This window comes from Ovis aries, chromosome 1 (assembly GCF_016772045.2).
Source record: "Ovis aries strain OAR_USU_Benz2616 breed Rambouillet chromosome 1, ARS-UI_Ramb_v3.0, whole genome shotgun sequence".
Classification (NCBI taxonomy): domain Eukaryota; kingdom Metazoa; phylum Chordata; class Mammalia; order Artiodactyla; family Bovidae; genus Ovis; species Ovis aries.
Window position 1 is genome coordinate 159,341,531 of NC_056054.1, and position 15,322 is coordinate 159,356,852.

Consider the following 15,322-nt stretch of genomic DNA (forward strand, 5'->3'; position numbering starts at 1 on the left):
TGTGAATTCCTTTTGCCTGCTGATGAGAAAACAACTTATGTCCTGGGTAAATGAAACAGTGATCTCCAAATTTTATACGTCCATTTCAGTAAACACTCTTGGTATACATTAAATATAAAGTTACTGTATTAGTTTGCTAGGATTGCCAGAACAAAGAGTACCACAGACTGGGTGACTTAAACAACAGACATTTATTTTCTCATAGCTCTGAAGACTGGAAGTCCAAGATCAAGATGCTGGTAACCGTGTCTGAAACCCTTCTCCTTGGCTTACTTACGGGTGGCCGCCTCCTCCTGTTGTCTTCACATCGTCTTCTCTCTGTGTGCATTTGCTGTTAGTGTCTCAGTGTGCCCAAATTTCCTCTTTTATAAGGACCCCAATCAATTCGATTAGGACCCACCCTAAAGGACTCCCTTTAACTTAATCACTTCTGAAAAGGCCCGATTTCCAAATAGTCACATTCTGAGGTAATGGATGGGAGAGGGCAGGGAAGGGGAGAGTTAGGGCTTCAACATAATGAATTTTCAGGGGAAAAGTTTCAGCACTTCATTAATATACATATTCTCCCATATTTTGTATATATGCCTTCCTAACTTTTTTTTAAAGATTAGAAAAAAAGTTAAAACAAGTTACTACATTCACTTCCCAGCTCCAGAGGATTATTGTCAGCTGTAGTTTGTAGACACCATTTTGGAGGGCTGTTATTAAAAAAGTGAGAGCCTCAGCTGACTACTAAAGTGACGTCCAAGATTGCCTCACCTGTAACTATACTTTGCTCTCTTGCTTTGATGGTAAGTTTCTCTGTTGTGTTTTTCTGCCATTAAATTTAAGAAGCTAACACTCTCTTGATATCAGATTGTTTTACTTATAGATCCCGTCTGTACCTTTTTGATGCATAAACCTAAACATGAAGTACTTTCAGAGGTATTTTATATAAATATGAAAATTCATAGTTTATTCTGAAACACTTATTCAATGACCTCAACAATAAATTTGCATAAGTATGTAGAAATTATTTTCCTGTATAGCAGTAAGTCCTTATATTCTTAAGCTGCCTCAGTCTTTATCATAACAATTTTAAAACCCTAGTACAATTTCTGGTGTTTGTGTCAGTTTAATTTCTTATCTCATGTTTACAAAAACAAGTCTTTCTCTAATAGTTTCTGTTCTTAAAACTAAGTGTAGAACTTTGTTTATTCTCCAGTAGCTATTTGGTGTTGGGTAAGGGAAATCCATTAATATTCTTATGATACTGATATTGATTCTAATAGATTAGCAGGTTAAATGAGAAAGGTCAAACTAAAGAAAAAAGAGAAAGAAACTGAAGCAGCTCCCCTCTGTGAGAAGAAATTTCCAAGCAGTGGTATCAGTTACAAACAATTGCATACAAATTTAAAATATTTTCATGTTTATTTATTTTTAAAATTTTCATGTTTAAAATCATGATTTTAAGAAAAATTGGAAGAGTACTTGAAAATGTGATATGGTTAATAGCTCTAATATAAAGGTAAACCTAAATAGCACTAAGATAGCTCCAGATAAATGGATATGAGTAGGTAATTTACAACAGAAATATAGTAATAAGATTTGAAGATCTACAAGACTAAGGACATAATTGAAAATTACAAGATTATCAGACATGCAAAGATCATGAAAAAAAAGTCTATCAATAAGATAGTATGTTAACCTAAATACTTTCAAATACTATGCAACTTCTAGAAATTATATACTGTATATGAAGAATTTTTAATAAAATGCTTATAAAAACAGGATACAATTTCACATAGTTTTAGCAAACTTGAAAATGCATAGAATTAGAGAAACACACCAAAATGTTAATAGTGATTAAGTGAAAGAGGAGTGTGAAAAAGTTGGCTTAAAGCTCAACATTCAGAAAACTAAGATCATGGCATCCGGTCCCATCACTTCATGGGAAATAGATGGGGAAACAGTGGAAACAGTGTCAGACTTTCTTTTGGGGGGCTCCAAAATCACTAAAGATGGTGATTGCAGCCACGCTTACTCCTTGGAAGGAAAGTTGTGACCAACCTAGATAGCATATTAAAAGGCAGAGACATTACTTTGCCAACAAAGGTCTGTCTAGTCAAGGCTATGGTTTTTCCAGTGGTCATGTATGGATGTGAGAGTTGGACTGTGAAAAAAGCTGAGCACTGAAGAATTAATGCTTTTGAACTGTGGTGTTGGAGAAGACTCTTGAGATTCCTTTGGACTGCAAGGGGATCCAGCCAGTCCATTCTAAAGATCAGTCCTGGGTGTTCTTTGGAAGGACTGATGCTAAAGCTGAAACTCCAGTACTTTGGCCACCTCGTGTGAAGAGTTGACTCATTGGAAAAGACTCTGATGCTGGGAGGGATTGGGGGCAGGAGGAGAAGGGGATGACAGAGGATGAGAGATGCCTGGATGGCATCACTGACTGGATGGACGTGAGTTTGAGTGAACTCCAGGAGTTGGTGATGGACAGGGTGGCCAGGTGTGCTGCAATTCATGGGGTCGCAAAGAGTCGGACATGACTGAGCGACTGAACTGAACTATTGGCATTATGCATGATTTTCATTCTCATAGGGTTAAAAGTTTTTTCTTCAATAAAAATCAGAAAACAATTATGCTAAAGAAGTTACAAAACAATAACTAATATGACCTCTTTCCATATCCTCTTAACATATCCCCTTTCCCTTAAAGAAAAAGTTTATATGATTTTTACCTTAAGTTTTTTATATGTCTACATTGCAATTATACTACTAGCACATTGATTCATTAAATGCAACCATCTGTAAGAAGTACAGGAAAAAACTATATGAAATCTCTTAGAGGCTTAAAGGTAGACTAATGACTTTTCCTTAAACTTTCAACAAAATGATTCATTTAATCATCTCACTCAATACTGTACTTTTTTTACACCAAATCTAAATTCATTTTTAGGTTATTGGATAACTTGTTTAAATAAATACATTAAGCTTCAGATTAGAGATAATAAAATTGTCTTTTTATATGGTCTTAAGATTTGTATTATATACTTACATTGATATTTTGAGCATCAAGGGTCTCAAAATGATGATGCTCATTAAATATTAGGCACTACCTTAGCACTGACTTTCTCTGATAAATTGCTAATTGATATTACAAGGGAACAACTAAAGAGTAACACTGAAAGAGCAAATAAATTGCTATTCCTATCAGAATGGGTGTGATCCTTTCCAGAGAACCAGTAACACTTTCCCTAGTAAAAGTGGGTGAAAAGGTTCATTTTTTAGGGTGATCGAATGTAAGGTCATTTTGTTAGTCAGCATTTGGTATCAGAACTTGATGATAATCACTAAGATCAAGATAGTGAATATAAAACACAGTAGCAGCTAACATTTGGGTGTTAACTATTTCTTGATCTCTATGCTAAACGTTTTAATTGTGTATTTAAATCAGTTTAATCCTTTATCTCTCCCCGCAAGAGAGATTATTCCACTGAGCCATCTCTAAGAAACACGTGACAATTTTTTTCATCATATCTGTCCTTTTATCTTGAGTCCTGAATCTGGGCTAATGGGAATCTTCAGATTTGGTATATTAGCAGTAGCTATCTTTGCCTCTGAGAACATCTTAAAACAACCATCATACAAGCTGACTAAGACACCTGATTCTGGGAAAGATTAAAGGTAGCAGAAGAAGGGGACAACAGAGGACGAGATGGTTAGATGGCATCACCGACTCAATGGCCATGAGTTTGAGTAAACTCCTGGAGTTGGTGATAGGGCAGGGAAGCCTGGCGAGCTGCAGTCCATGGGGTCGCAGAGTCAGACACGACTGAGCGATTGAACAACAGTGACAAACACTTCCATTCTTTTTCTGAACTTCAAATACAGCGCAGAAACAAATTTTTCAGAGTGAGGCATGGTTTCTGAAGACCCTCTGCCCAAAGCTCCAAACAGGGGCTCCGGCCACGCCCCCGGAGTAGGTAGGCACTGCCTCCTCTGGTCAGGTGGCTCAGATGGTAAAGTGTCTGTCTGGAATGAGGGAGAACCGGGTTCAATCCCTGGGTCAGGAAGATCCCGTGGAGAAGGAAATGGCAACCCATTTCGGTACTCTTGCCTGGAAATTCCATGGACGGAGGAGCCTGGTAGGCTCCAGTCCACGGGGTCACGAAGAGTCGGACATGATTGAGTGATTTCACTTTCACTTGCTCTTGCCTTTCGCGGGACATGTGTTAGTTGCTCAGTCGTGCCCGACTCTTTGTGACCCCATGGACTATAGCCTGCCAGGCTTCTCTGTCCATGGAATTCACCAGGCAAGATTACTGGAGTGGGTTGCCACTCCCTTTTCCAGGGGATCCTCCCGACCCAGGGATTGAACCCACGCATTCCGCACTGCACGCAATCTTTACCTTTTAAGCCGCCAGGTAAAGCCTCGCGCGATCGGGATCTTTTAAGAGGCGAGATTTCGTAACCTGGGCAAAGCAGAATCTCGCGAGAAGTTAAACCGGAAACGTGAGGGATGGTAGAGAATTCCGGCGAACATCCTAAGACAGGCTGTTCATTTGTTCCCAGGAAGCTTTAGATACCCTGTGGAATTGATTTCTTGTTTGATCTCTCCTGACGGGATGGTGTTAACCTTGGTGAGGGCTGGCACCCAGCCGCGTGCCTGAGCCAAAAGCATTACCGACCGATGACGTTGCGAGGGAGGGGGCTGGGATGCGGGGAACTTGGTGATTTCAGGCTTTCTTTAGCTTCAGTCCAAGGCTGTAGAATAATGCTGAGTGTTTCGACGCTTGCTCTTGAGCGTTTTCTATTTTCTCCCGATTCACCTCCGCTGCTAATAACCAGTCTGCACTCTAGCCTGCAGGCTTTAATATCCTTTCAACTTTGAGCGGAATGCAGGCTCTTGGAAGGCTGAAACTGCCCTTGTCCCCGTGTTATCCTGGGAGATTAGAAGAATGTCTGTTACATAATTGGCCTTCGATAAACTCTTTGGATTAGTAAATGAAATAAAACTGCAGCGAAGTTTCCACAGGAAACTAACGTAACTTTTCTTTTAAATGCACTTTATTTTGGAATAATTTTACATTTACAAAAATATTGCTAAGATAATACATGCTTTTTTCCTGAGTTCCCCTGATGTTAACATCTAGAGTGGCTTAGATTAATTTTGTTCCTTTGACACACATTCCTATGTTAGCACCACAATTCCACTTCACCTTTTGCCTTACATTTGAGCAACAATCATTTGGAGAAACGTTTTTTATAAGTAGATTATGATAATATAGTTTTATTAAGTGTAAGGTATAGCTCCTATATTAACTGGTAATTATCAGGGGGAAGAAAGGGTGTTATCTTAAGAAAAAAGACTGTGCTAGTAATGTTGAAATTCAGTAAATTTGTAATAGAGTGTGTCAGCAAACTTTTCTTATCATCCTAGCTGAAAGCAAAACCAGAGAGGAAGCTTGCAAAACAGATTTGCAAAGTTGTATTGGATCATTTTGAAAAGCAGTATTCCAAAGAACTTGGAGATGCATGGAATACAGTAAGGTTAGTATAATTAATCTTTTGATGCTTTATGAAAGAACAAGAAACAAACCCTTCTGGGATAGGGGTACTGTGAAGATAAAAGAATTTAAACCATTTTTTGCTGTAGCTTCAGAAGAGAAGAAGGAGGAGGAGGAAATAGCTTGAATCAGGAAGATGGAAAGGGGAGAAAGAAAACTTTGTAGTCAAAATTTTGTTATAAGCAAAAATTGTTATACCTAGCCCTGTTTAATTGCTTTGATCTTTGAAACAGGACTGCCCACCAGTCTGACAAAATTAATTATACTGTAACAGAAAGGTTTTTAAACTTCTGAGGATATTTGACTAGTTTCTGAAAGTTCAGGAGATAATGCGACAAATCTTTAAAGCCATCACTGCTTTATCATGGCTAAAGTCACTGTTGGGTGATCATGTTTCTTCTGTATGTCTTTAGCTTTATGTGTTTTGAACATACATGCCTATGCACGCACACACACACACAAATTTAAATATTTTATAGAAAACAGAAATGAGAAATAATGCGTAGACATGAGAGAAGTTTGATTTGTATGTCAGTGAGTTTTGTATTTGGTCAGTATGTTAACTCTTATGGGTTCTTTACATTGAGTGTCTGATGCACTATACCATACCCTGTGAAACACAGGAAGACAGTCCCCATGTCCAGTGTTCTGGTATTCATAGGAGAGAAGGAACATGATTAAAACTATATAAACTGCTAATTCCATAAGTATCCCAATAGAAGCAGGCAGGAGTACCCAGTCCCATGTAACAAGGCCTGATGACAGCAAAGACCTAAGGAGAAGCCAGGTCTTGGTAATTTGACAAAGTATGAGATGGTTCTGAAGTAATCTTAGACCAACTGTTTTAGAAACTTGTAAACACTGTAGCTTGAAAATGTAGTTTATAGTTGGAGATTTATTTCAAAACTAGAGTTTTTAAATGAGTGAAATGAGTGTCTTCTGTCACAGAGAAGAAAAGAGGGATGAACAGTGAAGTGTGTAATCAATTCATGAGGTTTTCAGTATGCAGAGTTAACTCAGATAGAATAAGAACCAGATAGCCAGACATCTTCAGTGTGCTTATTATGTGCCAGGCAATAGTGCCTTTATTTGATGCTTGGAAGAAAGCTCCCAGGTTTCCTACTTTTCACATGAGGGAACTGCACAGAGTTTAAGTATTAAAATTTGCCCAGGTTCACTCAGCTACTAAGTGACAGAACAAGGGTTTGTGTGCCTCTCTGGTTCACAAACTCCTGCTCACTCCTATTCCATATACCTCTCATACCTCAGATGTAATTAGGCATAAATGGATGATTTAAAAAAAATTTCAAGAGGTGTATTGTCTTCAGACTTAACAGTAATCTGGCTACTCAGACCCTGTAATGAGTTATTTTTATATTTAATGTGCTCAGACAGATTTATAAATTATTATTTGACCCTAACCAAAATGAGCAGTGAACCTCAAATCCATTTGATTAGCCATGCCTTCTGCTTCAACTACCTTTTTGTTTGGTTTTCATGGTAATTTAAGTTTTGCATAAACATGTGCTAAATTTGCCGTAAGCAAAATAAAGGCTTTCTCTGCTTAGAAAGTAGCGTGAGCACGGAGCATGGCATGGGGAAATAAGAACAGAAGTGTTTTTGTTTTTTAACTATTTATTTCCAAGACATAATATTGTGCTTGCAGAGGCTATGTACTACCAGGGAAGGGAGAGTGGGTTCTTGTGCTATCTAGAAAGCTAATAATTTGCTCAGTATTCTTAGTTATAGTAGTGAGGAAGATTTAGTGTTTAATTTTATTGCTCCGCAAAAATCTTTCTTGCCGTCATTCTTTGAGCAGCCCTTTGAAGCTGAATTTACCCTGATTCGATTTTTGCCTTGTTACTTACATGCTCTTCAGGTGAGCCCATTCATGTCACGTCTTTAAAGGTCCCTCAGTATGCTGTTTCGGAGAAGGCAATGGCAGTCCACTCCAGTACTCTTGCCTGGAAAATCCCATGGACGGAGGAGCCTGGTAGGCTGCAGTCCATGGGGTTGCAAAGAGTCGGACACGACTGAGCGACTTCCCTTTCACTTTTCACTTTCGCGGATTGGAGAAGGAAATGGCAACCCACTCCAGCGTTCTTGCCTGGAAAATCCCAGGGACGGGGAAGCCTGGTGGGCTGCCATCTATGGGGTCGCACAGAGTCGTACACAACTGAAACGGCTTAGCAGCAGCAGCAGGCCGTCATCTCCTGTGGTGCAGCCCTTACATGGGAGGAAAGCAGGAAACAATGTCAGGCTAGAGTAGGAGACCATCAGCTCATTGTTGAAGTCCCTGAAGACTGAAGGGAAAGTGGCTCAAGAACGTATCTTGAGGCACTTCTGTGAACTGATTATTTCTGGATTTCTAAACCAGACTTTTAAAATGATTGTATGAGCGCTCTCTAGTGGGCAATAATAGCAATAAAGCAAAAGGGATCTCTTTATTTTAACTATGAACTCTGTGGGTTCTATAATCTGTACAGTTACACAGAACTAAGCAATGGTACTTAGCAATGTCTAGATAAGATAATTTTTTATCCTTATCATTAGAAAGAATGGAGAATAGAATAGTAAAGAAAAGAAATCATAGAAAAGTTGAAAATCATGTTATGTAACAGACTTTGTCCAAATAATATGCAATTTTCAAGGGATATGTGAGCACAGGCAAGTTATCGTAATTGACTTCTGGATGCTCAGCTTTCATATATGCTCTTTCAGAAGATTACGCTGCTTCCTTTGATTAAGGGGGTGCTTATTCCTCTTTCCCAGTCTGTCCTTCTCCAGTTGTCTTTGTCTCACTTTCACTCTCTTGACTCTTCCACATTGCATTCCCGCCAGGGTGTCAAAAATCCCTCTGCGAGAAACTATGGGACTGCTAGTGTAAATGACTACTACGGGATTCTTTGACAGATCAGATGGTCTTCAAGTTTTGCTTTCAGCAAAAGTAAAGGACTTGCAATTGAGCTGTTAGCTAACAAATCATTTCAAATATTTCTGAAGAAATTTAATTTAGTGATTGGAGACCATAACAGAAAATATTTTAACAAAAGGGAGACATTGCTGTAACAAAATATATTTAATTCTCATCTACTTACATAAGTGAAGATTTTTCTTACCCCTTCTAAAAACATAAAATAGGAATTGATGTTGAACCCTGGTCATTTGTTGTTGTTATTTAGTCATTCAGTTGTGTCCTGACTCTTTTGAGATCCCTAAACTGCAGCCACCAGGCTTCTCTGTCCGTGAGATTTTCTAGTCCAAAATACTGGAGTGGATTGCCATTTCCTTCCCCAGGGGATCTTCCTGACCCAGGTATTGAACCCACATCTCCTGTATTGCAGGCAGATTCTTTACCACTGAGCCACCACAGAAATTGATGTTGAACCCTGATCATTATAACGCTGGGTAATATTCATTCCTGGATGCATCTAATTTCATTAAGGGAGCCATTTCCTATGAATTTTTTCTTTTTATGTTTAGAAGGAAAGTGAAAGTCGCTCAGTTGTGGCCGACTGTTTGCAACCCCATGGGCTATATAGTCTATGGAATTCTCCAGGCCAGAATACTGGAGTGGGTAGCCTTTCCCTTCTCCAACCCAGGGACTAAATCCAGGTTTCCTTCATTGCAGGCAGATTGAGCCACAGGGAAGCCCCTTTTTATGTATAGATAATTATCAAATGTATAAGTTATTTTGGTCAATTTTGTACTAATAATTTTATTGATAACTACTCTGGAAGCTACTGTTTTAACACTTAGAACTTTAAGGCTACAATGAAAACAAATTTAGTATATGCATGCACATGTGTCTGCGAGTGTGTATGTGTGAGAGAGAAATATAGGGTAATAAAGATTAAAAGCACAAAATTGTATTAGGACTTAAAGTTATAAAAGTTATGTGGGGAAATATAAAGAAAAGGGAAAGGAACAGTGTAAAATTTCCACCTGTTCAAGAAGAGTCAGTCCATGAATTTTTAAATGGACAGTGATGGGTTTTAAAATCACTCTGGTATTTAGGTTCCACAGGATAGATTTAAAAAGTAGTGTAATTTATATTTTAAAATGTCAATTTTTACAGTATGCTGGAAGTTACATCCTTAAACATACGGTGAAGATTTTGATATCAACTTAAAATTTTGCAGAGGGTACAGAGTTTTTTTTCCCAAATGATGTCAGTGAATATGCTAGCAAAACATTTGCAGGTCACTGATCTTCTAGGTCCCAGTTCTGCTGATTGCTGGTGTAGTTGAACTTCTGGCTTGGAGACCAGAATCTGGAGACCAGATTCTGAAGCAGCTTCAGAATCTTGAGAGGAGGCCCGAAATATGGCATCTGGCCAGTGTCTTCTTAAGTCTTCTAGTATATGCTCTCTCCACTGTCTGCTGGGCTACTCGCCCATCCATCAGAGCTTTCAAAATGAGTAGGCTCTGGGGCATCATTCCACCAGAGCAGGCACTAGAGTGCCAGGGAGAGCTGAGATTCACATTAATACACAGCTTTTCTTTCTCAGGGCTGGTAAGTGCCACCCTGAGCAACCTTAGCAGTCCCATCATTGAATTGATCCTGTTGTAGCTGCTCCTTAAGGGCCACTTAAGTCAAGCTGTTCCCATTGTTAATAGACAATAGGCTGCTTCCGAGAGGAAGGGCCTCTGGCACTGAGGTTTGGAGAAGAACTTCTCTTCCTCTTCCTGTCCCGTACCACTTGTGCTACTGTGCTACAGTCTCACACTCCTACTAGACTTTAAAGCCAGAGGATTTTGAATCAAAGACTTCTGCTTCAATAGTGATGTGACCTTGGAAGTTGCCAAATCTCTGAAAACCTCAGTTAGCCTGCCCTCTAAAATAAGCATAATAGTTGCCCCTCACAAAAAAGCACATAGCATCTGGTCAGTAATCTTTATTATTATTAATATTGTCAGGGTGAGGTGGAGCCAGTGGATTGGATGGTAGGTAGAAAGGCTTCTCTGGAGAGAGAAGGCTTAATAGCAAATAGAAGAGTTAGCCAGGCTGCAGGTGGGTGAGAGAGGAAAGGTCATTTTAGTGCAGAGGGGCCAGTTAATCCTAAGATTGTTAAAGACTAAAGAAAACTTGCTCCAGGAAATTGAGGTAGTTCAGTTGGCTGGGTATAGATTAGGAGGGATCCGAAAATTGGTTTGTTCTGAACAAGGGCTTATTTTATCTAGTTGTTAGAGAACGAGATAGGATTAATTTCTGAAGATTCCTGCCACATCCTGCTATAAGTAAATCTAAAGAGGTTGTCCCCTCTTAGAGTCTTTCAATGACTTCTCATCTATAGGAATTTAAAATTTATAAGATAAAATTTTAAAACTTGATAATCTTAGACTTGTCTCATGTAATCTTCTGCTACACTGGGCTACTTTTAATTCCCCAAATGTACTATTCTCTATCATACCTTGGTACCTGTACATACGCTGTGGTGTTTGCCTCGGAACTTGTGTTCTCTTTTCATCCTGCGGCTAATTCCTCATCCTTCAAGATTTAGCATATTGGATAGTGTACAAGAATCTGTAGTGTTCCTGAACTAAAGTCCTTGCATACAATAAGGTTAAATAAAATATGCAAGATTAATAACCTTTGCTAAGGGATCTGAAAGAAAATGTGAATAAATGGAGAAACATATTGTGATGAAAGTTAGAAAGAGTGAATACAATAAAGATGTTAATTCTCCCCAAATTTAGTACATTTAATATAATCCTAGTCAAAGTTTTTGTCTGTCTAAATCACTTCAGTTCAGTCGCTCAGTCGTGTCCAACTCTTTGTGATCCCATGGACTGCAGCATGCCAAGCCTCCCTGTCCATCACCAACTCCCGGAGTTTACTCAAACTCATGTTTATCAAGTTGGTGATACCATCGACCATCTCATCCTCTGTCATCTTCTCCTGCCTTGAATCTTTCCCAGCATCAGTCTTTTCAAATGAGTCAGTTCTTTGCCTCAAGTGTCCGAAATATTGGAGTTTTAGCTTCAGCATCAGTCCTTCCACTGAATATTCAGGACTGCTTTCCTTTAGGATGGATTTGGTTTGATCTCCTTGCTGCCAGAGATCTAACCAGTCCATCCTAAAGGAAATCTGCTAAATATATCTTTACAAATATTTTATGATTTTTTTTTTTAACTAACTGCTTTTCATGTTCATCTGAAATAATAAACTTTCTAAAAGAGCTTTGGAAATTATGAAGAAAAAAAATTAGATTTTTCCCTTCCAGGTGTTAACCAATTGGAAGTGTTTAAAGCCAGTTAAAAGTGTATAAAGCCAATTAAAAGTGCCCTGCCAGATGTTAACCAATTGGAAGTGTGTAAAGCCATTTGTTGGCTGAGGGATGGACACATGATGTAAACCAAGCCGCTCCAGTCTGTGTTAGTAAAATTGTACTTCTGAGCATTATTTCCCTGTTACTGCATGACTCAAAACTCTGGATCAATATTCAGCCAGTTTGGAGAGTATAATTAGGATGGACTGACATAAGGTTGCAACAATAGATTTCCTTTTAGGGTCCATTTTAATTCAGTGGTTCCCAAAGTATGGTTTGCGGATCAGCATCATTAGTATCACCTGAAGACTTACTAGACCTACAACAGAAAACCCCAGATGGGGCCCAGCAATCTCTTACAGTCACTTGATGCACGTTAAAGTTTATGAAGCATGTTTTTAAAGAAAGAGATTGTCATCCTCCGGTAGAGCTGAAATGCTGGGCTTCTGTGATGCACTGTCATAGTAAGTGGAAGTGATAAGAGAAAGCAATTTCACATGTTAGCCTCAATTGAAATTCACATGGCACTCTAAGAGTCGCAGGTGTTACATTTCAATCCAGCCATTCCTCACATAGGCAACACCAGGGTGAGTAGCAGCTGGAATTTATTTAATTGACCATGGTTAATGAGGCTCCTAAATAACTCAGCTAGAAAGGTCAGCTCGTAAATAAATATTTCCTGCGGTATCATTTGTCAGTTGATGTGAGCTTGTGATTGTCAAGAGATCTAACTGTTGGACCGAATAAAAAATTAGGATGGTACATCTGCTGGGGAGGTGAGAGCAGGGAAAACCTGCACCATCAGTCCATCAGTGATTTTTAAACCATTCTTGGTTTTGTATCCTCTGAGCCACTGATTGCCTCATTAACTCTTTTACTGTAGTGTTCACTGTAGTTAGCTTTCCATACTTTTATCTTCATCAGAGGAAAACTTGAATACTTGACTCTTTCGAACAGCCTTTAATGTACTACTTTTCCCTTTAAAATTAAGACTCAGGTTTTAAATTTTTTCTTAAACACTTCCTTGTGCAAAGAGTGATAGACTAAAATCTTATTTTGATGGATTTTGAAGTATGCTAAGACAGGTATGCAGATGACACCACCCTTATGGCAGAAAGTGAAGAGGAACTAGCCTCTTGATAAAAGTGAAAGAGGAGAGTGAAAAAGTTGGCTTAAAGCTCAACATTCAGAAAGCGAAGATTATGGCATCTGGTCCCATCACTTCATGGGAAATAGATAAGGAAACTGGAAACAGTGTCAGACTTTATTTTTTGGGGCTCCAAAATCAGTGTAGATGGTGATTGCAGCCATGAAATTAAAAGACGCTTATTCCTTGGAAGAAAAGTTATGACCAACCTAGATAGCATATTCAAAAGCAGAGACATTACTTTGCCAACAAAGGTCCATCTAGTCAAGGCTATGGTTTTTCCAGTGGTCATGTATGGATGTGAGAGTTGGACTGTGAAGAAAGCTGAGTGCCAAAGAATTGATGCTTTTGAACTGTGGTGTTAGAGAAGACTCTTGAGATCCCTTGGACTGCAAGGAGATCCAACCAGTCCATCCTAAAGGAGATCAGTCCTGGGTGTTCATTGGAAGGACTGATGCTAAAGCTGAAGCTCTAGTACTTTGGCCACCTGATGTGAAGAGTTGACTCATTAGAAAAGACTCTGATGCTGGGAGGGATTGGGGGCGTGAAGGAGAAGGGGACGACAGAGGATGAGATAGCTGGATGGCATCACTGACTATGGACATGAGTTTGAGTAGACTCTGCGTGTTGGTGATGGACTGGGAGGCCTGGCGTGCTGTGATTCATGGGATCACAAAGAGTCAGACACGACTGAGTGACTGAACTGAACTGAAAGACAGGTCATGTTTTTTTTGCAAGATAATGTGCAAGATTGAGAGACAAGTGAGGCATTCCTCTTTGGTGCAGATTTTAAGGGGCCCCTAAAACTCAGGAACCAAGATAAATACTGTTTTAATGACCAAAACTGATACCAAAGAGAAAAACCCACGATGAACAAAATATCAAAGTTTTAAAAACAGGATCAAAACAGTGCTGTGTTGAGTCATTTGGGAGCCTGAGGCAAAAGAAAAAGTAATTCTCCTGGTTCTGAAAATCATAGGTAAATAAAGCGTAAGACTAGGACCTAGTTCCCTGACTTAGTATAAAATTGTATTACCGTGTATTATCTTAATACCCCTTTGTTTTTCTTTTTCTCCCTAGGGACATACTAACATCTCCATCTTGTTGGCAATATGCTGTTCTTCTTAACAGATTCAATTACCCTTTTGAACTGGAAAAGAATTTACATTTGAAGGGCTATCACTCCCTCTTTCAAGGATCTTTACCCTACTATCCTCAATCAATGAAATGTTACCTTAGCAGAACTCCTCACAGAATGCCTTCAGAAAGACACCAAGTTGGAAACCTAAAACAATACTATCTCCTGAATGCTGCCTCCCTTCTCCCAGTACTGGCCCTGGAATTGAGGGATGGGGAGAAGGTTCTGGATCTGTGTGCTGCCCCTGGAGGGAAATCTCTAGCTCTGCTGCAGTGCGCTTATCCAGGTAATGTACTTTTCTCTCCATAACTGACAGCTTTTAAATATCCACGTTGCAGAATACTTTCAGAATATGCAGGGAGAAATGTAAGATTGAATTTTCAGACTTTGAAAGCCTAAAAACCAAGACAGTGTGGAGAAGAGTGGAAGTTTTACTGAGGAAATAGTGTAAATAACTTTTTCCCCCCGGCTACTTAGTCCTTACAGGTAATTGGGAAACTACAACAAAACTGCAACATTTTGTGAACACAAATCTATCAGATAATATGAAACCTGATGAGATTTTTAAAGTTTTATTGTTGCTATTACACTTCAGAGTCTTGTATTGATGTCCTGGTCATACTTTTATGCAACAAAAACATACACATTTAAACTCATTTTTTGTATTATTGGACCATAAGGTTCTAAGAGAGTTCTGTCCAATAGGAATATAACATGAAGTATATATATAATTTTATGTTTTTGAGCAATCTCATTAATATAAGAAACAAGTAAAGTTAATTTTAATAATACATTATAACCCAACACATTCAAAATATTATTTGAACATGTAATCAAAATAGAAGTTATCAATGAGATATTTGCATTCTCTTTCTTACAGTCTTTGAAATTGGTATGCATTTTACACATAGGGTGCATTTTAATTTGGATTAGTCACATTTCAAGTGCTCACAGCCTCATGTAGCAAGTGGGTATAGTATTGGATGGTGCAATTCTAAAGATTTTTAAAGTTCTTTTGAAATGACTTATCATTGCTATTATTAATAGTGCAAAAAGGATGAAATATATGTAATATACATTTATATATTTGTTAAAAGTAATGCATTCATTGCAAATTCTTTTCTTAATGAGTCAATGCGACTTTTACACTATTACTTCAGATTTCCCTGGGTGAAAATTACTTATGGGTAGATTAGACAGGGTTCAGCCTCAATT

At 38.6% G+C, this 15,322-nt stretch overlaps 1 protein-coding gene and 1 long non-coding RNA gene across 2 annotated transcripts in view; one reads left to right on the forward strand and one right to left on the reverse strand.

The window, feature by feature from the left end:
• Positions 1 to 172: 172 nt before the first annotated feature.
• LOC121816304 (uncharacterized) lies at positions 173 to 7,856 on the reverse strand. Its single transcript, XR_009597858.1, has 2 exons — positions 7,420 to 7,856; positions 173 to 4,926 (listed from the first exon to the last, which is right to left on the reverse strand). It is a non-coding gene; the product is annotated as an uncharacterized LOC121816304 (long non-coding RNA).
• The window catches only part of NSUN3 (NOP2/Sun RNA methyltransferase 3), a 61,208-nt gene continuing 50,394 nt past the window's right edge, over positions 4,509 to 15,322 (forward strand). Inside the window, exons 1-3 of the mRNA XM_004002851.5 lie at positions 4,509 to 4,624; positions 5,425 to 5,534; positions 14,050 to 14,393. Coding sequence (XP_004002900.1) covers positions 4,610 to 4,624; positions 5,425 to 5,534; positions 14,050 to 14,393 — 469 coding nt within the window. The 5' untranslated portion in view covers positions 4,509 to 4,609. The remainder of the gene's footprint in view (positions 4,625 to 5,424; positions 5,535 to 14,049; positions 14,394 to 15,322) is intronic.